The sequence below is a fragment of the Haemorhous mexicanus genome, chromosome 1 (genome assembly GCF_027477595.1).
Source record: "Haemorhous mexicanus isolate bHaeMex1 chromosome 1, bHaeMex1.pri, whole genome shotgun sequence".
NCBI classification, from domain to species: Eukaryota; Metazoa; Chordata; class Aves; order Passeriformes; family Fringillidae; genus Haemorhous; species Haemorhous mexicanus.
In genome coordinates, this window is record NC_082341.1 from 4,959,893 (window position 1) to 4,986,428 (window position 26,536).

Consider the following 26,536-nt stretch of genomic DNA (forward strand, 5'->3'; position numbering starts at 1 on the left):
TCCTGGAAGGCTCTTCCAGCACCCTGCTGATTACTGCAGTGCTGAAAGTTACAGCTGGATTGTGGCTTATCAGTTGTTGCCTTTTTTTCCTCGTGTGAATTAAAACCTTTATATAGCAGTGGTGGTCATCCTGAAAATGCCTGTGTTATTGATAAGGGGAGAAGCTGGGGAAGGGCAGGAGCACAGGGCTTGTGAGGAGCAGCTGAGGGAGCTGGGGAGGCTCAACCTGTAGAAAAGGAGGTTCAAGGGGCATCTTCTCACTCTCTACAGCTCCCTGACAGTTGCCAGGGCAGGTTTAGATTGGGTGTTGGAAAAGATTTCCTCACAGAAAAGTTTGTCAGGCATCAGAACAGGCTGTCCAGGACAGTGGTGGAGTCACCATGCCTGGAGGGATTTAAAAGGTGTGTAGATGTGGCACCTGGGGACAGGGTTTAGTGGCACATTGGTAGTGCTGGGTTAATGGTTGGACTCCATGGTCTTAGAGAGCTTTCCCAACCTTAGTGATTCTGTGATTTCATGGTGAGCACGAATCCTTCAGACTGAAGGCTGAGTGTCCTCAGGGAGGCCAGTGACTGACAGAGCTGGGAAGGGCAGTACTTTTTGGGGGCACTTCAAATGAAACCTGTTTCCTGTCCACGGCTGCAAAAGAACCAAACCTGCAGCTGAACTTGTCCTTTGACCCCTCAAGGAGGTACAGTTCTAACAACACCAGCTGTCCTCTGCCTCCTGGTCCAGACAGCTCTCCCATCCTGCTTACTATTGAAAATATCTGCTGTGTGAGAATGCAGAGACCCAGGGCAAAGAACAGTGAACAATGTCGTGTCTTGTACCCCAAAATCACAGAAAATCTGTGATAACTCATTTGGGATCTGAAAGTTTGTATGTGCTCTGCTGGTTTATTATTGCAAAGTCTGAAGTGCAGGGAATGTGAACTGATCCTTTAGCTTGTGTTTGAATTTCAAATCTTTGCATTTGTTTTTTCTCTCCAGCTCTTTCAATGTCTCAAGGAGCCATGTATGGTGCTGAAATAATGCAGCATCTGTCTCCTCATCATATTTCAGTACCTAGCTGATGGAAATACCATGAAAGAAACACGTCTTAAATGATCTTAGCCTCATAAATGGCTCTTTGAGACATTTAGAAATCCTGTAAAACCAGAAACACAAACAATAGGATTGGCATTTTTAAGCAGTGGCAGTGCAGGATATTTGGGTTTATTTGAGTTTATGTGGAGTAATTTTCATTGCTCAAATAACCTGTTTGCATCTAATTAAAATTGTTCCACAGCTGTCGTTCAAGAGAAATGATGGAAGCTGAATGGAAACGAACAGGGAGAAGAAAGGAGTGTTGAAAAATTTTGAAGATGATCTCCAGATAACAAAGTCTCCCTTATTTTTGCAACTGGTCCTACTAAAGGAATGGGCAAGGTCTAAGTAGGTGGTTGTTTTTTTTTTTTTTTTTCTGATTGCCTGCAAATAGATCTGCTCAGTTTATTATGATCTGCTGTTCCAGCTCAGCCTTCAGTGTGGAACTGAAAATGATGTCCCTGTTCTTCTTTTGGCATGTCTTTCAAATTCACAGGGTTCTAGATGTAAATCAGTGCATTCTGGTAATGTACCTCTTTTCTGGGGAGGAAGCAGAACTCCAGTGTGGTCTGGAACACCTCGAACAAGGTGTTCATAATGCAAGATGACAGCTGCTATTTAAAACCTAACCATGGGCTTAGGGATATGGAGTGGTAGACTCTGAACTGTCCCTTCCTCTCCAGTGTCCTGCTCCTAATTCATTAGTGTGGGCTCTTTTTCCTTAGAGGAAAAAAGGCAAGCATTACCTGTAACAACTTATTTTTTAAATTGAGATTACTGTCTGATTCTCAGTTAAACTGATGGACTGAGTGATGAGGTGTTGGCTTATAGATCAGTCAGAAGAGCTCCAGTCAGACCCAGAGGCTGGCAATCTAAGTCTGAGCCAGGCTGGAGGATACAGCTCCACAGCCACACTTGGAGTCCCGAGGGCAGTTTTGGTCACCACAATACAAGAAGGACACAAAACTATTAGAGAGTGTCCAAGGGAGGGCAGCAAAGAAGGTGAAGGGCCTTGAGGAGAAGCTGTGTGAGGAGCAGCTGAGGACACTTGGTCTGTTCAGCCTGGGGAAGAGGAGAATGAGGGGAGATCTCACTGCAGTTACAGCTTCTTGTGAAGAGGAGCGGCAGACACTGATCTCCCCTTGTGTGACCAGTGACAGGAACTGAGGGAAATGGCCTGAAATTGTGTCAGGGGAGATTTATGTTGGATGTCAGGAAAATGTTCTTTCCCTGTTTCCAGTTGGGCACTGGAACAGGCACCCAGGGAAGTGATCACAGCACCAGCCTGAGCTCAAGAAGTGTTTGGACAGTGCTCTCAGCCACATGGTGGGGTTTTTGGGGATTTCTTGTGCAGGGTCTGGAGCTGGACTCAATGGTGCTTGAGGATCCCCTCCAACTCAGGATATGCTGTGATTCTGTGAGAAATAATCCAGTCCCTCCATGGGCTCCTCACATTCCCCCACACCTGGAGTGAACTCCTTGCCACCCTCCCAGCCCTGAGGGCTCAGCGTGGGGTGAGTTGAGGCACAGCAGTGAGGAAGGGCTGCTCATCAGCTGCTCCTCCTTGTAAGGCTGGTGGGGGTCCAACACCTCAGCTGCCTTCTCCCATGGGGGAAAAGGATACACACAAGTGTCCACACCTTTCCTGGTGTACCCATCCCACCCAGAGCCCTGGACTGGAGGGTCTGTATCACCCTGGACTCATTTTTCAGATCAGAGTATGAACTCTTTGCTGCAGGGCTGATGATCCACCCACAGCATAAAGCAGATGTAGACCAAATCCTTCCAGTGACTCAGAATGCTTTCAATGTGTGATTCAACTGGTCCATTGAGAGATGATTTCTAGGTATTTTCAGAGGAAAGATGCACTGAGCAAAAGAAACTCAACCAGACCAAAGTATTTTTAGAGGTAAAGTTTACCATCAGAATGCAGCAATAGAAGTTAAAAAAAAAAAGCCACAAAAGATCTAAAATCTTGTCTTGAGAATGTACAAAACAAAGTCATAATAAGAAAAATTGCTTTACAAAGTCTCAAAATGAATTTAAACAGTAAACATGTAGGAAAGCATGGAAAATCTAAACTAAGGGGTTTGTGTATACTGAATGATAAATTACAATTCTAGAAATAAAGAAAAGAAAGCAGTAACCATTCTGACTCAAGAATCTTTTATAGCATCTTTCTTTGGGGGAATGGTGTTGATAGTAGCTGTAGTTCTTAGCTTTACAATTTCCAGTATCATCAAACACTTTCCAGGAACTGAAAAACAAGCTGATAAATAACTCCCCCAAGTCCAAGAGTGACAACAACTCAAGATTTTTTTTTTTCCTTTTCTTTTCTTACTGGCTAAGAGAAAACCTATCCAACCCACCCATCAATATGAGCTTGTGTATATAAATATGTGTGTATGTGTGTAGGATGCCCTTCTTAGAAAAAGGTGCCTTAAAGGTTTTTGTTTGCCAATGACCAGATTGATTGTTCTTTGATTGATCCTTCCTTCTGCAGTAGTTCAGAGAAGCCAAATCCAACATGTCCAACCACCCCCACCAAACATTCTAGGGGGAAGTACCCTAAGGTGGCCTTGGATGGATTTTTCCCTTGTGCTTCTAACAGTGCCAGGACTTTGGGTTGTGGTGCAGCACCAAGTCTGTTGGGTTGGCCAGGTGAGGGCTGTTCTCCAGTGTCCAGACAGGCTGCACTTGTCCTGTCTGTGTGCAAACACCAAGAGAATGACCCTGAGAAGTCCTTAGGGTGTAGGTAAATCCCTGTATGTAATGTGGATAAAACAGGAAAAATGTTTATCATGGCCTTTCTCTTTTGTCTTATACAGTCCTCTCTTGTTCTGCAGAATCTCCTATTTCTTTGGCTTGGAGTTGCCAAAGGTGACAAAGACCACTCCTGGCTCCTGAAAGCTCCCATTGGTGTGGAAGTCTTCACCTGGGCTCTTCAAGTACCTCCGAAACACAGGTGAGGCAGATACCTCATAGTGGGGGCGAGAACCCACATCGTGCGTGGAAGACGTTTGCGTCTCAGATTGCTTGGTGACTGTGGTGGACGAAGTGATGATTTTGTTTCCAAACTGGTCCATTTCCTCATACTGCTCCATGACAGTCCGGGTGGCTCCGTAGAGCTTGGACCCATCAGGCCCTGTCTGCAGCTCCAAGATGCTTTTCTGCCTCCGTGGATTCTGTGGGCTGGGGACGTTCAGGGAGCGGTATTCCGAAAAGCTGCCTTTCATCCCACAGTGGCAGCTGTCTTTGGAGCTGTCCAGGGAGCACTTCTCTTTGTCACTGGTTGGATGGTTGACATTGCCAAGCGTGTGCTGTTTCATGGAGCTCAGCCCAGCTTTTGTTTGGACAGGGTCTGATCTCTTCTCTGAGGGTTTCGTGTCGTGCCCAGCAGACCCTGCTGAGGGGTGGTTATAGGAGCTAAAGCTGTTCTGAGCAAAAGCCTCCCTCTTTCCTGGAGAGTCAAGACAGTCTGGTGAAGGGCCATCCCGGGGGGAATGTGCTGTCCTGGGTGATTCTGCTGGTTTCCTGGCAGCAGACTCAATGGAGATGTAGGAAGGTGAGGAGGGAGAGCTGACACGGGACTGAACGAGGCGGGGGACCTCTAGCTCTGCCTTGGCTGCCTCTGTCTTTTCTGCCACCTTTGCACTTTCCACAGATGCTGCTTCCCCTGTCTCCAGCATGACTTCCTCTTGCCTGGCTTTGCTTGAAACAATGCTGATCTTACGGATGTTGCTACTGCTCACAGAGCTTTGGGTGCTCCCCAGAGACTCCTTGAACAGCCCTGAGAGCCCAGCAATGTCTGACTCAGACTTGAGATTGGAAACAGAATAAATAGCTTTCTTGATGGCCTCCTCGATGTCCTGGATGCGGGCGAGTGTCTGCTCCTTCAGGTGCAGAATCTCAGCACTGGCTCGCTCCAGGTCCTCAAAAACCAGATCCACTGAGGAGACACTGTCAGCGTCCTCCTTTGCCTCAGCCTTGTCCTGTTGCTTGGCCTTCTGCCGCACAACCCACTCGGGGACCTTCTCAAAGAAGCTCTTGAGAGCTTTCACATCCACTTTGCTTGTCTCCTCTTCAAACTCCCTCACTCGGGTCAAGATCTCTTGCAGCTGCTCCTGTCTCCTGAGGTTCTCAAAGATCTCCATAGCTTCCTTGACATTGCCTTTCATGATCTCCTCCTTGTGCACTGACAACCTCTTCCGACGCTCATCTTCCGTTTCTCTCTTTTTTTTTTCTCTCATAACAACCACTGGCTTCTCCTGGGCGGGTGTCTCTGCCTCCCTATCAGGACATTTCAGTTGCCTGCTGTTTCCCTGCTGGTGCTCCTCGAAGGAGTTCATTGACTGCTGATGGAAGGACATTGACTGAGACGTTTGCCTCCTCTCATGCACCTGCTGCACGACTCTCTGACTATCCCACGATCCATAAGAATTAGATACACTTTCCCTTTCCACCTTGGATGAGGCATTTTGTGCAGTGCCATCTCCTCTTTTTGGAGGGCTGTTGGGACCCACAGGGGAGGTGCTTGGCTCAGTTTGTCCTGGCACATCCTGTGCCTGTGCTCTGCCAGGACAGGCTGGAGGTGAAGAGCACCCCTTCTCCTCTCGGCACAGCTCTATCTGCCTTTGAGCCACCTCACCTGGGCATCTGCTTGGAGCAGCTGCTTTATCACTCATCATTCCCTGCTTGACTTCAAAACCAACCACTCCATTTTTCATTGGCTTCGATGTCTTAGCACTGTCTGGTTCTACCTTTCCTTGCCCTCCTTTGCTGGCCTTGTACCTTTCTTCTGCTATTTGGAGAGGGGTTTTGGCAGTGTATTTTGGCATCTTTCTCTCAGGGTTTATACCCTGAACTGTGACAGACTTCTTCACAGATGTCTCTGAATTGCAGCATTTTGTTTGTACCTCCTCATAGCCTGATTGTTCATGAACTTCCACGCAGCTTAATCCGAGCTCTGTGGGGGAAGGCCTTGGCTTGTTGATCTCCCTCAAGCCTAAAGGTTTTGGAGGCAGGGGTGGAGGGATGGGTTTTGTTGATCTGCTTGTGCTGTAATTTGCAGAGGCAGAATGTGCCTCGTGTAAGAGGTGCTCAGGTTTTGGAGGGGGAACAGGTTTTTTCTTGGGTGAGGCAGTAGTTTCTGGTTTTGGGGGAGTCCTGGGCTTCTCTGCAGGACTCTGGTCACTGGGTTTACAGGACAGAAAAGGGAGAGAAGGAAGAGGGGTCTGGAGTAGTGAAGAACATCCTGGGGCTTCATCTTTGCTGGGTGGTAATGGAAGGGCACCTTCTCTTGCTGCTTTAGTTGAGGGTGGGCAATGCTCTGCATTCATCACAGCAACTGAGGGAGGAGGAGGAAAGTCATTATCAGCCTGTGACCCTGAAGCCACTACAGCAGTCTCCTTACTAGCGAGTTGAGTCTCATTTTTCTTTTTACACACAGAATAGGACTGCCCTGCATTTCTGTATATCATAGCAGCTTTAAAATCCCCTCTGGAGACATTAACATTAGACTTTTCCAACGACTGAAGTGTGGCTTTTAAATTACCTCGGACAACGTCCTCCTTTTCTACCAGGCGCTGTTCTGTGGCGGCACTTTGCAGTGCTCTGATAGCTGTCTGCACATCCCCTCTGACACCAACATCTCTTTCTTCTTGCTCTGATTGCTCTTTGTAATCAGACTCAACACAAGAGTTTACATAGGTTTTCACGGGTGTGGCAGTATAAAGGCCATCCTTAATGCTAAAATCTCTACTGGGCACAACTTGGATTTCCTGGCTCAATAGTTGTCGTCCCTGTACTTCCTCAGAAGCACTGACCTTTTTGTGTGATGCTATGCTCTTCTGAGACACACTTGTGTGGGTCTTGGATGCTTCCTGGACTCTAGTGGTGGTGGTCCTGGTGGCAGTGCTGCTGCTCTCCTGCTTGGTGGATTTGGAGTCCTGCTGGTGTACGGTCGATTGAAGGGTCATGGTCCCCTGTGAGCTGACTGTCTGCTGCCTGCAGGCTGTGTGGACCTCCTCCCTGTTCCTCTGGAACTTGCTCTGAACGTGGTGCTGAATGTTTTTTGCTTCCGCTGTTGCCAGCCTCAGGCTTTGCATTGCAGCCTGGAGATCAGTCCCCAGAGCCTTTTCTTCTGCCTGAGTCTGGCTGGCTTCGCCAGGCACCACACTCTGCTGTTTCCCATCCACTTCTGCCCTCTGAGCTGTCACTTGTGTTGGAAATGTGCCTTGTATCATAGATTTTGGTTCCTTCAAATGGGCAGTGGTGGCTTCTTCTTTCTCTGCCTTCTTGCTGGCATCTGCAACCCTTTGGATTGACTTTGTAGTCACCTTAAGCCCTCCGGACAGAACTTCTTCCTTTCCCATCGCTGTGGGCAGGGGCTTCCCAAGACATGGCACAGTGGCGCCTGCCACACCTGCTGCATGCACAGCCTCTCTCTCTAACACACCCTCTCTGCCCACGCCTTCACATACAAATCCCTTTTTTGCTCCCTCCATAGCCCCTGGCTCACCTCCTGCAATTGCTTTCTCCATTTGTTCTTTATTTGTCAAGACATGTATGTTAGCCCCCTGCACGACCCGTGGGCCGCTCTCAACTTCCCCCTCCTCCTCTGCTTGGGAAGAGATGAGGGATTGTATCTCTGACTCCTGCTGGAGATTCTTCAGATAGCTGAGGTCTCCCTTCTCAATGCAGCTCGCAAAAAGTTGGACATTTCCCTTCTCATTGTCCTCTCGCTTGATGGTGGCTGCTGCTTTCTGCTCCTGAGAAGAAGCCAACAAGTTCCCAATTGTTGACTTCACATCCCCCTTGACGACTTTCTGCTGGACAGAATGGAACAGGAGGGAGTAGAGAGTCATCTTCAGTGATCCTGACTTTGTCTCTTGTAGGACCATCCCCTTTTTGATGGAAGCATCTTGACTGAGGAGACCCTGCAAGGCCTTGGCTACATCTCCACTCAAGTCCTCTTTGCCTTTAACAGCTTCACTCTGGTCCAGCAGCTGCAATGGGCTTACTTTGATCTTGCCCTCTCTGTCCTCCTCCACCAGCATGCTCTGTGCTTCCACATTGGTCCTGTGCAGGAGCTGCAGCATAATCCTTTGCAAGTGGCCTCCCACAATCTCCTCTTTCAGAATCTCTGGAGCTCCTGGGCTGCTTAGCTGGTACTTCACCATCTTCACACTCTCCATATCATTAGCTTCAATGAGGATCCCATCATGCTGGATAGCCTGGCAAGTGCAGAGAGTCTCTAAAGTCTCCTTCATGGTTCTTTCTTTCAGTTCTATTTCTATGCTACCTTCAGAAGCACCAAATTTATCTAGGGGCGTGCTCTCAAAGAGCCACGTTGTGCTTTTCACATCTGCACGAGGGATCTCCTCTTGGGCCCCAGCGCCGGCCGTCACCTCTGTGTCCTTAAGGGTGTCCATGGGCTGGGTTTCAAACAACCAGGTGCAGCGTTTTACATCCCCTTTCTGGCTGTCCTCTCTCTGCACTGTGCTCATGGATGAGCTTCTCTCTGCGTCCCCGTACAGGGAGTCCACGGGATGGTTCTCAAAGAGCCAAGTGGATGTCCTCACGTCACCCCGCTGCACGTCACTGACACTCACCATCCTCACGTACTTCTTCTGGCCCACTTGCTGGGACTCAAAGAGCTGCTTGTTGGACTGAACGTCTCCCTTCTGCACATCATCCACTGTTCTGGGCACAGACAGCTTTCCCCCTGAGAAGGAGTCAAGAGGCTCTGTCTCGAACCTCCACCGTGCAGTCTGGACATCTCCTTTCTTGATGTCCTCTTGGGTGACAGCCCTAATCACAAACACCTCTTCTTCCTTCTTGATCTGATCCAGGGGCTTAGTTTCAAATAACCACCGGGCACCTTTCATGTCACCTTTCATGATTTCTTCTTTCTGCACTGAAGTGACCTCATGGTATCCCCCCTCTTTGTCCTGGATAGCATATAAAGGTTGGCTTTCAAAGAGCATTGTGCAGGACTTGACGTTAGCTTTGCTCATGGTGTCTTTCTGGATCTTCTGGAGTTCTGTCTCATCCACTTTGTCATGGATTTGGTCAAGGGAATAGGTCTCAAATACAAACCTTTTTCCTCCAACATCTCCCCCCTTGGCATCCTTTTCAGGAGGTATTTCCTGGATGCCCTCAGAGTTGTCCTTCAGGGTGTCCATCGGGTAGTTCTCAAAGAGCCAGGTGAACTTGTGCACAGACCCAGCTTCAATTGTTCCAGCATCCTTCTGGGATTTTGGCTTGGTGGCTGTGTCCAAGGGCTTGGCTTCAAAGAACTCTTTCACTCTGGATACTTCCCCAGACTGGAACTCCACACGACTGGAGTACCGCATGGTTTTTTTCCTGTCAGCTTCACTGGCAGTGCTGCTGCCCAAGGGTTCAGTCTCAAACAGGTGCCGGACAGTTTTGACGTCCACTCCCTGCAATTCCTCCTGACTGTAGGCCTTGCTGACTTGCAAATACTGCTCCTCCTGGACTTTCAGGGAGTCCAGGGGCTGAGTCTCAAACATCCACGTGTAGGACTTCACATCGGCTTGGGGCACGCTGCCATCCTCCTCCTGCTTCTTCTCAGCCTTCTCGTACAGGGTGTGCATGGGCTGGGTCTCAAACAGCCACCGGCAGGTCTTCACATCCCCCTTCTGGGAGATCTCCCTCTTCACTGAGGGATGCTTCTCCCCGTCTGTGGCTTGGAGATGAATGACATCCATGGGCTGAGTTTCAAAGAGCCACTTGGCTGTTCTGACATCACCAGCCACCACCTCTTGCTTTGTGATCCCCCGTATTATATCCACTTTCTTGATGCTTTCATCAAACTGGTCCAGGGGCCTGGTTTCAAACATCCACTTGTAGTTCTTGACATCACCGCTGATGACCTGCTCTCTGCTGACAGAGGTGACTTCGTGGAAATTGCCAAAGCTATCCTTGATGGCATACAGGGGTGTTGTCTCAAACAGGATTTGGTTGGCTTTGACATTGCCAGCTGGAATCTTCTCCTCCTCTTCTTTGGTGGTGGGCTCAGCATCAGCCTGCTTAATGCTGTCTAAGGGGAGAGTCTCAAACAGGGTCTTGAAAGATTTCACATCCCCTTTCACTACCTCTTCCATGCTGGTGGCTGGAATTTCTTCCTCAAATGCCTTGGAGATGCTGCCAAGAGGACAGGTCTCAAAGACATGTTTTCTTTGCTTCACATCTCCCTTCTCCTCTGCTGAAAGCTCTACTTTCTTCAAACGTCCCACCTCAAAATTGTCTTTCAGGGTTTCCATCGGCTGCGTTTCGAAGAGCCAGAGTGTAGATTTCACATCACCTCCAATGACTTGTTCTTTGGCTACAGCACTTTCTGAAGCTTCTCCTTTCAGGGAGTCAAGAGTCTGGGTCTCAAAGAGCAATCGTTGTTTAGTGACATCTGCCCCTGTGACAAAATCTGTCGAAGCCTGGAAGTCCTGTTCTTCAACTGTGATTTCTCTGATGGCATCCAGAGGCTGAGTTTCAAATATCCACCTTGCTCCACTGACATCCGGCCTTCCAATTTCTTCCAGTGAAATCCCACGGATTATCTGCACTTTGGAAGTGTCCTTGTTGATGGTGTCCAGGGGCTGGGTCTCAAAGAGCCAGCGAGCTGTCCTGACCGCATTGGTCTGAATTTCTTCTCGGCAGACAGACTTGATTTCATGGATAGTCCCACTTTTGTCTCTGATGGCACAGAGGGGCTCTGTTTGGAAGAGCCTGACAGTCTTCTTGACATCACCTTTAAGCTCCTGGATTTCTGACTTGAGTTGTAGGATGCTCTTCTCCTCCACTGAGGAGCAGCGTCCTATGGCATCCAAGGACTGTGCTTCAAAGAGCTGTTTGGCCCCTTTCACGTCGCCTCCCTGGACAGGCTCCTTGAGAACTGCCTCCTGCACCTCAGTTTCATCTGAATATAGTTTATTTAATGTGTCCAGTGGTTGGGTTTCAAAGAGCCACCGGGCAGTGCGGACATCCCCTCTGGCAAGGTCTGTTTCCGACACCTTGGCTGATGTTGACAGGTTGTACCCATTTATGGACTGGCTTTCAAACCTCAGGGAAGTGCTTTTCACATCCCCACTGGGAATGATCTCTTCTTCTGTCAGCTTCTTTGTGGCTTGATGGTCCCCAATGGAGTCAAGTGCCCAGTTCTCAAAAATCCAGCGCATGGACTGAACCTCTCCAGGGAGAACTTTATCCAGGTTCACGGAGCCCTGTGCATTGGGATCCTCAGTGTTAAGCATTTCTGCCAGGTCCTCAGTCACAGCTTCCTCCAGGTTCTTCCTGAGCTCGGGGTGCATGTGCCTGTAGAGCCTCTTCAGCTCGTTCACCTGGCGCTGCTGGTAGAACTTGGAGAAGGCTTGCTTTGGAGGAGGCACGGGGAGTGCATTGAGATCCTGAACCCCTGGAGCGGCGACCTGTACTGAGCCAACGGCTGGAGGGGGGGGCAAGTCATCTTCCATTTTCTGGATGGCAACTTTAGATGATTTCTGAGCCTCTGACATCTTTGGGGAAACAGTTTTAAATGTCAGCATCATCTCTCACCCCCCTTCCCCGTGGCTGTTAATGGAGTGAATGGCAAAGGGGAAAGCCAACAGGGGAAATCCATGCTCCCAGTTAGCTCCATACCTTTGGTTCAGCAGCACACAGCACTCCAAAACATCACATCACTGCACACGCTCCAGGCTTGGTGTTAGCCCTGGTTCCACAGCAAAGCAAGGTCTCTAATCCAGGTGAGATGGTTAGTCTGCAATTCCCAGGATTCAGTCCAGCTAGAGCACAACACAGGTGCTCAGTCTGGGCTATGTGACCAAGAGAGAGTGGCCACAAGAAGGATAAGGCTGACTTAGAAAAGTCAGTGAAAAGTTAACTTCTCCCTCCTGCTGGCCAGTGACCAGAACTGTTGTGTCCCCAGCTGAGGACCTGTGGGGAACAAGAGGTCTGGGTGCAGGAGAAAGCCAAGGAGCTATTTGTGAAGAGGTCTCAAGAAGACAATGGGGAGAAGGAACCAAAGTGTCAAACTGAGCTGATAGGTTGGCTGGTGAGGTAACATGATGAGCTTTTGGTAGCACTGTGGGATGCCCACTCCTCACTGCTCAGGAGGGAGGGCCTGGGGAAGGACGTTCATCTGATTAATGATTTCTTCCGTTGCACTCAGAAGTGTGCCCCATTTGCACAAGAGTAGATGCACATTCACACAGCTGGAGACTTAAATAAAGCTCTTCTGACTTGCAGACTTGCACAGGCATGAGGCTAACTAAGGTTTGCAAACTTCTGGAATCACCAGACCTCATGATCTGTGCTGTCTGAGGAGGAAAAGCAAGGCTGAGGGACCAGAGGTTGGGGTAACACCTATAGCTGGGGGCCAGGAAAGTTAGACCTGTTTATACTCAGTCAGACTGAGCTCATCTCAAATTCACAGCAGTGCTGGTACAGAAGTGAACAGAGTGGGCTGTGCTTATCCAGCCTCCCTCTGAGCCTACATTTCTGCAATTTTTCTCCTCAGTTTGTGCATCCTGGACACCAAACACTGAACTGAATACCTGCAACCTGCACTGCCTGGGCATTTATCCACAGGGAAGGTAGCTGATGCCTTTAATCATTGTTTAAAAGAGACTGCAATCCTGGTGGCTTTCCTTTCAGTAAACAGATCTGCTGACCCTTGGCATGCCTGTGCAGTTACGTCTGCAGAGTTATGCCTGGAATATTATTAGTTGTTGCTCAAAGCAATGGTGCACGGTGTTATTTCACTCTGTTACACACAGATTGTTCTGGCTAAAAATAAGTTTTGAACATTAGTAAAAGAAACCCACACTCAGAACACCAAAATCAGCATATTTTGCAGTGAGTGAAAAATACAAATCTTGTGCATGAGCCAATGTATTTGGAATGCACTTTTAAAAATAAGGGGTTTGTCTGTTTTTTGGGGTTTTTTTGTGTTTTTTTTTTTTAATCTGTGAAGAACTTCTGAATGTGGGGAAGGGCAGCCGAGCAGCTGATAGCTATATTCAGTATGTAAGTGCTCCTGGCTGCCTTGTGTGGGTATTTAGATCACACTCACAGGCCACAAATATTTGGTTAGATAACAGTGCTTATCTTAAACATTTCCTACCTTGCTTTTTTTCTGTCTGTGGGGAGAGTGAATGGAGTTGTCCTTCACAGTACTCTGGAAAAGATATGAGGAGAAATGCCATTAAACTACAGAACAAGACACGTTATCTGCATATATATTTTTATATACTTATGTGTACTAATGTGTATATCAATTACAGAGAACTGAAAACTGTGCATGTTGTCAGTTCATTGGTTCATTGGCAGTTCTGTACAGCTGAGAAAAAAAGTCTTATTCCAGGTTGATCAGATACATGTTTCCTAATGTCTCAGTCAACAAGCAAAACCACAAACATATTTTTTTTTTAAGTTAGGAAAAAAAACCCTAGCACTGATTTCTCCAAAGTTTGATTTAACCTATGTATTTTTTATACTTAAATATTTTAAAAAATGAAACTGATCTACATTTGTAATTGCATTATGAATTGCATAATTTATTGTTTTGAAATTGTAAAAAATTTTCTTGGTTCTTTAACCAGCTGTAATTTTCCAAATGCAGTGTCCACATATTTATTTTCAACTGATTCTGCTTCATCTGGACCTCTCCCTGATAACACTCATGAGAGTGCATCTCTGAACAGAGGCCCCATAAAAGGTTCAGAGTTTGGGGGAACCTGAACGTGCCAGCAGGAAGGGTCCAGGTATGAAATCCCATCTCATGTCACTCCTGAATCACCAGTGGAACTGGGAAAAGGTGAAAAATATGCCTCTTAACCCTTATAACCTGTATTATCCTGTGTCCCAATGATCAGCCTGGAGTGGAGGATTAAATCCCTGGATCCCAGACTAGGGGATCTAAACAGAGAAGCACAGGTTGCACTGCAAAGTTATGCTTGAATGTCACATATATGGACATATATATATATATATATATATGTGTGTGTGTGTTTGTGTGTGTGTGTTTGTGTGTGTGTGTGGCATTTACATTCTGTGGAAAAATCCACACTCGCCCAGGATTTTAGTCCTGGGAAGCTGAGAAGCCTCAGAGAAAAGGGAAAACAATTCTTGTCTCATTTGCTTCTCCTGTGTTGTGCTCATGTGGAATGTGTTTGGAGATTGTTCACCCACAGGTGATTGTTTCATTGGACTCTGCTGTGAGTTGTTTTCACTCTTTGGCCAATCAGGGCCAAGCTGTGTCAGGGCTCTGGAAGGAGTCAGGAGTTTTCATTATTATCTTTTTAGCCTTCTGTAAGTATCCTTTCTGTATTTTTTAGTATAATATAGTTTAATATTCTATAATATAATGTAATATCATGAAGAAATAAATTAGCCTTCTAAAAACAGAAAATCAAATTCATCATTCCTGCCTTCGTCAGGACATTCCCAGCAAATATAATATGTGTGTGTGTGTGGGAATGGGGATAGCATGGAGACATATGTGTTGTTCTGTACTGATTATTTCCTCCATGGATGTATATGAATATAAATGTGCAAATATAGAGGAAATCTTATTATGAGTAAACTGTACAGGCTAGTGGATGTAGGGCTGTGTGTGTGTGTGCTTGGTGTGTGTGTGCATGTGTGAATTTAGTAAATATGCGATACATGCTTCAGTTTGTGCACATTTATCTTACATTTCAAGCAGCAAGGGTAAAATGGTCACTTTTGGGAAACCAAACATGGTGTTTCCTCAGATTTACAAAAGCAGACAAATTCTCTGTCACCCTCTCAGAGCCACTTGCCGGAGGGGACATTGCTGGGATGCCGCTGGTGGCGGGGAGGGGAGGACCCGGTCCTTACCGGCTGTGCGGGGCTGGCGCCGGCAGCAGCAGCTGTCTGCGAGAGATACAGAGCCGACAGCTCCTTCACGGAGGGTGCAGAGCACCTCCCTCGTCCTTGCTGAAGTGTGTGGCTGGTGCTGCCTGATGGGTCTAAAAATGACGGTGCCCGATCATCTGAAACAGGGACAGAGGTGTGCGGTGAGCCACGGGCAGGAGGGCAGGGCCAGCAGCTTCCCACGGGCTCTGCTGGGCTCCCGGCACTGCACACCAAGGTACCCCCCAGCCCCCGCCCTGGTCCCCAAAACTCAACGTCACACCCTTCCTGTTCAGGGAAAAAACATGGACATTCCCATCTCCTTGGTGGCTGAGGTGGATTGCTGAGCCTGGATGAGAGTGACACTTTGGCAGTGACCTGATGGCCCCATTCCTGCTTCCCTGGGCAAGGTCATTACCAAACACAAGCCACTCAGAGGACATGGAGGAGCTACACACATCCAACTTGAGCCAATTCCTGCTTTTTTTGCTCCATGGCCACGCCACTCTGCTATGGGTGTGCCTCACAAGGAGTTACACCCACTTTGCCTCTCTCCTGGTAGCTCATTTCAGGAGAGATGAAAAGGGTGAGACCTGCCACAGTATGTACCAGGGAGACCTTGGCAGAGCCTTCAAACCCTGCTCTGAATTTAGAGACCTGATATTTTGAGCTGCACCAGTTTCCATGGGGTCCCCCCTTTGAAAACTGGCTTCTTTCAGTTTTTAAAGAAAGAAGCAACTCCAAAATGTAGCCAAGAACTTTCTTTCTGTGTTAATCTGCCAGGTGTGAGGATGGTTATCTCCACCTCCCATCACAGACACACAATATGTAGAGCTTTGCACCTCCAGGGTGCCTCTCAGCCCTCCAGGTTAGGCAGGGCTGTAATTTCTCTCTTCCCACTGTACAAACACGAGAAGGTTCTCCCGTTCTCTGCAGGGCTTGTGCTGCTGCATTTGGATTTAGTGAGGTATTTGCAATGCTTTTGGTTTGAACAATGGGCTCTCTCTCCACAAATCCAGCTATTGCACAGGCAGGAAAGGGCTGATGTATTTTTTAATACATGCACACTAGAAGCACTGCAGCCATTCCAGCATTCTTTGCCCTAAAACCACAGCCCCCAAATCACAAGAATTAGAAAACAACAAACCTAATGACTCTTCTTCTTTGTGTTCTGAATTTTAAGTTCAGATTTTGAAGTTTTTCTCTAAAATACTGAAAGAAAATTTGGTTTTATTTTAATTTGACAGGAAGCAACTCCATGCACTAAAAATGTGCTTCAAATGAAGTACCAGTTCCTACAGGCACAAACATGCACCAAAAAGCCATGATGATAAGAGCAGAGGGACCTCAGTGGGTTGTCAGACCCTGCCAGCTGTGCTGCTGGAAGGTGTCAAACCTCAAGATTTCTGTTGCCCTTTATTCCAGCTGCTCCTGCAGGTGTGCAGGCATTTTGATGCAGTACCAAGGCTGGATACATGAGGAAGCAGTGGGATGCAATGCAGATTTAGCTGCCTGGTTCTGCTGGCAGTCACTAGGACACCAGAGGAGGAAACAGAAGGTATTTCCTTAAGGATTTTTTTTCTTCCCTAAATCTCCATCTAAATATGGCACCTCTCTCCCTGATTTCTGCTGTCTGCAGCTTAAACACTGAGTCAAAGGGAATTATCTGTCTACAGCCACTGCAGACAGTGGCAAGGCTGGGGCAGACCTGGTGCATCCTGAGATAGGCTGTGAGTTTGCAACCACCCTCTGGTTTCATCATTTCCCCCCAGCCTGCTCAAGACACCCCAAACTTTGACTAGATCCTTGATTTTTGAGATGAACAGCATCCAGGAAATCATAGAATGGTTTGTGTTGGAAGGAACTTTGGAGAACATCTTGTTCCAACCCTCCTGCCATGGACAGGGGTGCCACTCACTAAATTAGGCTGTTCTGAGCCTTGTCCAAGTGGCCTTGAACACATCCAGGAGTGGGACATCCATAACTTTGGGCAACCCATTCTCACTACCCTCAAAGTAAAGAATTTTTTCCTGATATCTAATTTAAATCTTTTCTCTTTTAGTTTAAAACTGTTCCCCTTTGTCCTAGAGAAAAGCAGGGACTTCAGAAACCTTTGGGGAATCTGAAAAATTTCCTTTTTGAGAAATTTGAAAAATCTTGTCTGGGAATGCCTTTCTTTCATCCTTCATTGCTGAATTACCTACTGGAAAGGCAGAAAGGAGTCCAATCAGTCTGGCAAACAGCAAGTTTCTTCTTTGCATGGTAATGAGATTTGGCTAAGTCCTGCAGCGAGAGCAATGGGGAGAACTGGGCACAGTGATCCTTCAAGGTAGAAAGGAAACCAAGCACACATTTTCAGCCTTTCTGGGGGTGAAAATGAACACAAGTCCTTGGCTGTCTTGAAAACCACATCTAGGAGGTGGGAGCACCTCATGGCAAGGCAGGGACCCTGCCTAGGCTGACATGAGTTCTGTGCTTGACCATTTTGGTGAGAAGTGCTTAGCAAAAGCATCCCTGTGTCCATGAGCTGGGCTGGTGGTGTTTGATGGTCTCCTCCCACCCCAGGCTATGGGCATTGCTGCTGAGATGATTTAATTTGTACTGACCTATAGGACTGTAGGTTCACATACGGCACAAAGAAAAGCAACATGCCCCTCCAGCCATGAACAAACAGTGCAGCTGGAGGAAGATTTCCAGTTCAGGCAGAGGGAAATAGCACAGTGTCAGTGTTGCCCGTTCCTTCACCCCTTAGCTTGGATGGATGAAAGGCCACAGGGCTTGTTTTAATGACAGATATTATTAGATACAAGGCTTTTGTTGAAGGCATCCCCTTATTGCTTCCTTTTTTTTTTTCTTTTTTTTTCTTCTTCCCTTCTCATTTTTGACTGTGTTTTTTTTTCAGTGCACAGGCTGTGCACAGCCCTGTGTTTGCTTATCACTTCTCACAAAGCCTCCTGCCTTGGAGAAGGGCTGCTCCAGCCCTGTGTGCTGGCTCTGCCCTTGCACAAAAATCTGGTCTCTGCCTGACGAAGCAGGCTGCTGCCTCCCTCTAAATCGCTAATTACAGATAAGAGCCGAAGAACAACAGTTCGTTCTGCTAATGAGAGGGCTGATCTGTCACGTCTGCCCGGATAGAGACATCCGAGCAGCACCGAGGACACGCCCGGAGCTGGGAGCAAGGTGCGGCTTCAGAGCATCCCCCGGGAGGGAGCGGGGAGCTCCCCGGCCGGAGATGCTGAAGCTCAGCTAAAGGTCGCTATGCACGCCAGGCTTAGGGTGATATTTGCTGTGAATGAGGTGGAAGCCGAGACTGAAACCAGGGCCGGGCTCCTCATTTCTGCCTCGCTGAGCGAAAGGGCTCCGCTGGCGCGCTCGGCATCCGCCCCGGCGCTGAGTGATGCATCCCGCGCCGCGCTGATTGACTGCGCGACTGCGGCCCCAGGGGTGTTAAACACGATACCTCAGGCATTAAAGCATCCCCTGTGAGCTAAAATAGGAGGAAACGATCTCCCGAAGCCCCCCTCCTCCCGTCCCACACAGCGGCTGGCACCGCGGCCGACGGCGCTGCTATCCAAATGAAGGATACAGGGAATGCTCCTCCCTGCTGGTGTTTGTCGGCGAAATGTCCTTCGTGTCACTGTCTGGCGCCGGATGAATCTGCACATTTTGTGTCAGGGGCTGCAATGTTTGGATTGCCCATAAGGAGCAGCTGTCGGGCTTCTTGAGCTCTTCCCTTGCCCCGTGTATGAGCAGGTCGGGCTTGGTTTACAGCCCCTCTGCCGTGTAAGTCACACCCCAGGCAGGCAGGGAGGAAACTTGCAACAGGGCAAAAGAATTCCTTGTATTCGTTTGTACTCACAGATATTTCTAAACACAGGGGGAGTAGGCAAGGCAACGGGGGGAAAAGATTCATAAATACTCATCTGAAAGTTCACTCACTTCCTCTCCAATTATTGCCCATAAATCACTCAACTGCTTTGTCTCCTGCTGAAGATGACATTGCAGGTCTCTTGAACCAGAATCATCTTACACCTGGCAGCCAGCTACTAACAAGTGGAAAACAAATCACCAACCAAACCTCTGCCCCCTCCCTCCCCTGAGAAAACCCCATCTCAGCAGTAGCAGGGCAGCTCTGTCTCACTCTACTTTCTATTTAAACCACTTTATCCAAGGAACAAACAACGCTACCCACCTGTTGGTGTCCACCACCTCTGCTGCTGGCACTCCTTCACAGCCCGGCTCCCACCACCAACCCCAGTGAGCTACCGAGCGCCTGAGTCACCTATTAAAAAAGGAAGCTGCAAGCTCAGCACCAGTCTCCTGGGTCGCCTGGCCAACCACATGTCATCAGCTGTGCTCCCAAAATCAGCCACCCTGAGCAAACACAGCTGCTAAGCAAAGCCCTTTGTGCCGCCGCCGCGCGCGGCCCACGGCGCTGCGGGAGCTGGGCTTGTGTAACAGGGCTGGGAGCAGATGGGGGCTTGCACAGGGCTTGTAAAAGTCAGGGATGGGCCTGGGGGGCAAGTTCTGCTGGGTTTCTGTCCCTTTCCATTGCTCACTGATGGGAGCAGTGCTGCAGAGAGCATCTCCTCCCAAATCCGGGATCGTCCACCCCCTGCTCGGTGTCTGCTGGCTTCGCTGCTCTGCAGGTCAGTTTTGGGTTTGCCTTGTTGGCTGCTGGGCCTGGCCTGTCCTGTGCCATGGAGCACAGATGTGCTGTGGTCTCATGCCTTGGCTATGCCATGCCTCCAGTACCACGAGACACGTGGTGCATCTCATGGAGCAGGACACAAACCCAATTCTCAGAGGCTGGTAGGAGCAAAGGAACTCCTGTCCTGGAGTCCTGGGGCAGTCAGGGCAGGAAAATAAGTGATTTCCTCAGATTGTGAAAGCAACTTTCTATTCCAAGAGAATGGAGGTGAACTGACAAGGAGGTGCTGCTTTGTGGCTCTTTGGGCTGATTGTTTCCTGGGAATTTGGGGCTGGTATTCCCCCCTGCCCAGGATCAGCCATGGGTTACCCCCATCAGACGGTCACTACCAGCTCAGCCTCCTGACCCAGGAGTGTGTGACACCCCTGGTGACTGCACATGTCCCCAGTACCACCTGCTTGTCCCTGCTGTTCATCCCAGTGAAACATTAGCCCCTCACTGACCTGTCCCAAAGCTGGAAGCACATCCCTGCAGATGGGAATTCCATTTATAAGTGCCTCTGCCCTTAGAGGTGGCAGCTGCATGTGCAGAATCACATCTGTCCCATCCTCCTCCCAGTTTTTGCCCCTAGAGAATAAATTTCCTGACCAAAGTGACTCCTAAATACCAGCACAGCTCCATGGATGGGCTGGGGGAATTTGCACAGATGGGTGAGCACCCATAAAAGCTGGCTGGGAAACCGGTGCTGCTGCTTAATCCAGGAGCCAGGCAGCCCATTGGGGCTGCTCAGCCAGCAGGGAAAGGTTTAAATCTCTGCCCTAACCCCTCTGCAGAAGCCCTGGTCCACAGGGAAGCTCTGCCAGAGGGGACACATTCTGAAGGAGGTGTGGGAAGCAGGGCAGGCTCCCTGCTGTCCCAGTTTGGAGGCTGCTGGAAAGGTGAGTGGTTCTGGGATGGGTGGGCAGGGAAGGGTAGTTCTGGGACAGAAAAGATTTGGGCAGGAGAGGATCTCTATCTGTTCCTCATTGCCCTCATGACTCACTCATGAGGCTTTAGAGAATGTTAAAATAGCATCTGTTTTCTTCTGAAGGAAGGGGAAAAAAAGGTGGGACAAAGAAGCAACAGGGAGCATGGATGGGATTTTAGAATCTAGCAAAGACTGAGGACAAGTCATGCTCTAAAACACTCTGCTCACCCTCATGGGTGCTCCCTCCTGTGATCACACTTTGTTCTCTTTTCAAACCACGGTACTTTCTCTCATTTTCAGTCCTACAAAGGACTGTGAGAGTTTGAAATTCAAGCTTTTTCTTTCTGCTGTGGATCAGCCCATTATGTGCCAGAGTGGCAATTGTAAACATGTACTTTTGACATAGAATTCATGTGATTTTTTTTTACTGGTTTGGTCCAAGAGCACCTGTTATAACTACATTCTACGAATTGAGCTTCAAAATTAAGTTACTGGGATTTCCTCATGCTCACCTACCAACTCAGATATAAGAACAGCACTAATTGCAGTTGGATGATTAATAAAAATCATACAACCTAAAAAGCCTTTTTTTTTCTGATTTCAAACTTTCATGAGCACACCTTGTCCTTTCAAATAAATTTGTCCAGCATCACTTACAATAGATCCCTGATTTGGAGGTGGGGAGCCCTGCTGGTACAGAACATAAATGTAATGACTAACACATATCAAATAAATAGAAATTATTCCCTTTTGAAAGGGTTTAAGAGAGATTTTGCTCTGTCTGCAAGCCATATCTTGCAATTAGGGGAGCTCTGCTACACAGAGTTAATAGCTGATTTCTAGGGTGGGAAATGGGCTGAAAAGAAAAGTACCAGAAACAGAGGAAGATGCTAGACAAAGAGGTGAAATAAAATAATGTAACTAAAGACCAGCTGTGTTGAAAAGGAAATATGATTTAAATTATCATTTCTTGCTTTTAGGAATTTTCTACTAATTATAGTAAAATAATTAATGCTCTGCCCACATGTAAAGTTGCATTTGGAAATCTGAGAGGGTGGGAGGGGGTGAAGGAAAAAAAACATCTGCTGAGGAACATCTCGTTTCTTGTCCTTGATTTTCAAAATCAGATTTCTTTTCAATTTCCAGCACCTCCAAACTGAAGGTTCATGGTCTTTGGTCACTTCTGCAAATGTTTTTGGCTCTTTGGTATCAGCTGGAGTGTCCTTTGCGGAAGCAGCATCATGACCCCCCAGGTAATTTAGAGAGCTTCTGAGAAGAGTTGGGAAAATTTAGCCTCAGGCAGAGCTGAGTATCTGCCCCAAGGCAGCTCAGGGCTATTTCTGGGCTTTGCAAAAATCCAGGAATGTGGAGGACTCTATTCTGGGCACCAAAAAAATGCCAAGAAGCTCTGCTGAGAGACAGCTGCGAGTGGCATTGCTTTGGGGACGTGGCCTTCCAGCGTGGGCCCAACTGCTGCAGGCTTGTCCTTCCTGAGGGAGGGATCCAGCATCACCCCAAGGCTTGGGTACCAAGGTGGGAGCAGCCCCCACTGTGCCCTGGGCATTGCCTCGTTCTCTGTGTCCCTCTGCTGTCACAGACATATTTTATGAAAAATCCTTTTGTTAGGATCTTTTCTCCTGAGAAGTTGGGAAGCTTCAGCTTCTCCATGTTTTGCTGCTTTGGAATGTGATTTGGAGAATTGTTTACCCAGCATGGGAAATTGTTTTTACTTAATGACCAATGACAGCCACCTGTGTCGAGGCTGTGAGCGGTCACAGGATTTTATTATTCATTCCTTTCCTTTTCTTTGCCAGCCTTCTGATGAAATCCTTTCCTCTCTATTCTTTTAGTATAGTTTTAGCATATAACTTTCTTTTAATATAATATATATCATAAAACAATAAATCAGCCTTCTGAAACATGGAGTCAAGGTTCTCATCTCTTCCCTCATCCTGGGACCCCTGTGAACACCCCCACACTCTGCTAAGTCAATAAAGGGTTAATGAAGGCCGAGGGGATGTTTAGTGCTGTCCCGGCTGTGTGTCACTGCGGGTGTCCAGCACTGCCCCGGCACATCGCGGGTCACGCCCCGCTCATTCTCGTACCCTCCAGTGACTTTATCTGCTATTCACAGTTCTTTTTCACTGCAGTGGTGACAAACACCCCTGCTTGACATCCATTTCCCCACTTCTCTGTCTCCTCTATCCCATCGTCAGCACTGGTGTGCAGGGGCTTGGCAGATGGCATGCAAGCAAAGCTGAGTTAACAGAAGAGATAACAATTGATGATTTTTGAGTGTATGTATAGCAAAGAAGACAAGGCTGTTAGCACAGAAACAGATTAGAAAAGATACATGAAAATTTTTGTAAGCTAGACCATGTGCATAAGTAGATGTTTAGATTAAATAGCAGATAAGTAGATGTGTAGATTAATAAGTAGATGCTTTATTAAATTCCTGTAAAACTTTTACTAATTATATTGACACTAATAGTTTGCACCAATAAATATAATAAGTTATTGTGATGTAGTTAATTGTTTAAGATCACACTCTTGTTAAGATATATAAGCTGGAGAACATGCAAAATAAAACCTTTTTCTTCTTAGACCCTGATCACATGTGTGTTTATCATGTCCAGCCTAACAGTGACATGTGATCAGAGTCTAACCTAACACACTACTTTTATCCCCAGGATCAGTTCCCTCCTGCACTGCAGCATCTCAGCCTCTACAGCCCAGAGTTCAGGATGACCATCCATGACAGCAGCTTCCCTCCCTCTAAAACCCCCTTCCCCAGGAAAAGCAGCTCCCAGCTCCCCACTGGAATAGCCTCAGCCTGGGGAGAGGGCTTCCTGGCATGCCACAAATACCAGACCTTTTAAGGGAAGCCCTCTCTCCCCCCTCTGAAAAGATACCCTGGGAACGTGTGAGCAGGCATCCGTGAGCATCCCCAGGCTCACATCCTGCCTGGGATGCAGGGCCCAGCTGGGATCAGGCTCCTGCACCTCTCAGCATTTCTCTGCCATGCCATGGTGTTTACGTGGGGGCATTGCAGGGATGCCACGTGCCCTGAGGAGCTGCAAAGCCCTGCCCTGCCTTTCTATTCCTGTCCTGGTGTTTCCATGCTGCTGTCAGCTCTGCATTGCTGGCAGCCAAGAAAACTTAATGCTGTTTTGGATGAGAGAGTCACACCCCAAACCAGTTTGGCAGTATTCTTTAAAGAGAAAACCCCAAACCCACTTGTAGCTACTGAGATTCCCAGGAATTTCCATTTGTTTCAGAGTGAGGCAAATTGCCAGTGAGAACATGGAAGAGGAGAGAAATGGTTGGCTTGAAAGTGTAAGATACCAGTAAGGTACAGTACTTCCAGGAAAGATTCCTATTACTCTCTTCAGACCCAGACCTGGGACTTTCACCAGTGCTGAAGAAGGATTTTCTCCCTCCCTGTTGCCACAGGTTTAGGGCATCCTTGCCTGGTTTCCCCCCAAAAGGAAGCTCTTGTATTCTCTAAAATACTGAGTCTATTCAAGGGCTGAAAACAACATTTGCAGGATGTTCCTACAAATTTCCACCTATGCTGAATCCCTTAATTGCCACTAGCATAATTGCCACTAGAATAATTTATCACTTTGCCTGAACAACAGTATGTATTTTTTATATTTTGCCTCTTCTCACAAAGCAATATCTGTACCTGAGGCATAGGGAAAGGAAGATAACTCCACCTTTCTTTCCCTAAATCCCTTTTTTCTAACCAAAGGCTGAAGGTACTTCATTTTTTTTTTTTTTTTTTTTTTTTTTTTTTTTTTTGATACAAAGATTGGAGACCTGGAGGGAACTGGGGAAAGCTACAGAATTTCTCTGAAAACGACAGAATTACAGTTTTACACTGAATTACAGAATTACAGTTATTCTCACAGCCATCAGGTGGACATGAATCTCACAAAGAAATATTGGCCACTGACAAATGCATGAGCTGAAAAAACCACAGCTTTGAGCTGAGGTCAGGCCCTTCCCACGGTGACTGAGGGGCATCCCCAGGGCTGGACCTGAAGTCCTGGCTCTCCTGGTGACCAGGAGACAGCCCTTAGAGCCAAAAGGCAGATGGATAACCAGGTGGGAGACACACATGTGCACACACAGGGGCACATTTCTGCTCCACCTTAGAGTGACACAGGTTTTGGAGTGTCCTTCCACACATGTGAGCACAAACAGGGAGTGGGGTATGGGCTGCTGACCCCACAGGCTCCTGAAGCCCTTTGTTTGGCTTAGGTCACAAACACATTTTCCAACCCTCTCTGGCCACAGGGATTGAAGAAAGAAGGAAAGAAACTCCCTCCTTAACTAATCCTCCCTGTCTCCTGTTCTCCATGGATGTAAGATGAAGCAAAACTCATTTCCTTCTGAACAGTCCACATTTTGCTGCCTACCCACTACCAGTCTTGAACAGGATTTGGGTCTGGAAGGTGTCCCCTCCACCCCCAGCATCCCTCTGGCTCAACTGGATCCCATACAGATTCCTTCCCCTATTTGTGCTCAAGGTGATCATAAATAATAATATTTTTTGGAGAGAGAGTAGACACTGAGATCTCTCCCCATGAATTTAAGCTTCAAAGCTGAGATTTTCAGTGTTTTAAGATAATTTTTTAGTATTTATAAGAGAAGCACACAGTTACAATGCTCTGTTTCTGTCTAGAGCACACCCAGGTGCCCTAAACCACAGTCATGAACCAAACCAAAGCCACCCTACATGGAACACACCATGTAGCACAGAGCAGGATTTACCAAGATCCAGGCCAGCAGAATAAAATCCATGGCTTTCCATGAGCTCCAACACTGCTTTCATAGCATGAAACACTAAGCATTCTCCTTTGCCCTGCATTTTAGGATCAGTCTGAAGTTCATATTCATGCAACACTTCACTCCATTCTAATCTACCCCACAATTACTTACAGGGAGGTCTCTGTAGTCCCAACAGCTGAGTCGTGTCTCAGACAGCCCCAGTGGAAAATCTGTGTGAAACCCAGGGCCAGGCAGCCCTTTGTGTATCACAAAAGGAGCCCTGCTCCTCACCCCACACCCTCAGTCCTGCTCACTGCCTCCCAGTGGTCTCTGGCAGCTGGTTTTATCTCAGGGTGCTGGGCTATGTTGAGAGGATGAACTACTTGGTCTATTTTTAGGGAATGAAATTGCTCTTCCACCAGGCTGAGTCAATCATGAGTCCCAGCAATTCTGAGGAGGGCTTGGGAAAGGCTGGGGCCCTGGCTTATTTTCAGAATTTATACGTTCAAAATACCCCTGGTGTAACCTGGTAGGGGATGGGGATGCAGCCAGGCAGAGGTGCAATGGGGAAGAGGCATTTCCCTGACTCACTGTCTTGTCCTCAGGCTGTGACTCTCAGAGCCAGGCCCCCCTTGCCACCTCTGGCCACAGCCAAAGTTTTAAGAGAAACGTTGGGAAGGTGAGAGAAATTACCTACATTTTCTGATTCCCTATTTCCTCATCAGTTCCAGCATTTTAGAAGCAAGAATGAAAAAAATTTCTTTGGGAAAGTGACTAAAGAAGGGCAACCACTCTACCTGCTTTATGGTGAACTGGGAATTGCTCCTATCACTGCAGCAATGTGGGGTCACAGGTGGCTGCTCTGGGAAGTGTTTGGAGAGGAATAATAATAAAGCACTCAGACCTGGAGGGCTCTTGATGCCCTCAAAGTTCAGCTGGGCAAAGGGTGTTATTTTAGCATGTTAATGGTGAATAAAACTGTGTGCCAGAGCTGGTGATGCTGCCTGGCCAAGCTAATTCACAAATGCAAACATAACCAAAGGCTCTGGGGGTGGCTTTCAGAGTCCAGCTTTAGCAGGCTGGGATACAATTTGACTGAAGGACCCAGTAGTATTGAACCAGGCCCAGTTGTTCTCCCTGGTTTGCTTTTCTGACACCTTTAGA

The 26,536-nt window shown here is 47.7% G+C and overlaps 1 protein-coding gene across 1 annotated transcript; it reads right to left on the minus strand.

Moving 5' to 3' along the window:
• Nucleotides 1–2,970: 2,970 nt before the first annotated feature.
• Nucleotides 2,971–25,678, minus strand: XIRP1 (xin actin binding repeat containing 1). The gene is made up of 4 exons (XM_059838965.1): nt 25,544–25,678; nt 14,964–15,118; nt 13,225–13,278; nt 2,971–11,617 (listed from the first exon to the last, which is right to left on the minus strand). The coding sequence occupies exon 4, from the start codon at nt 11,615–11,617 to the stop codon at nt 3,938–3,940; it is 7,680 nt and encodes a 2,559-aa protein (XP_059694948.1). The 5' UTR covers nt 13,225–13,278; nt 14,964–15,118; nt 25,544–25,678; the 3' UTR covers nt 2,971–3,937.
• Between the last annotated feature and the right edge of the window lie 858 nt (nt 25,679–26,536).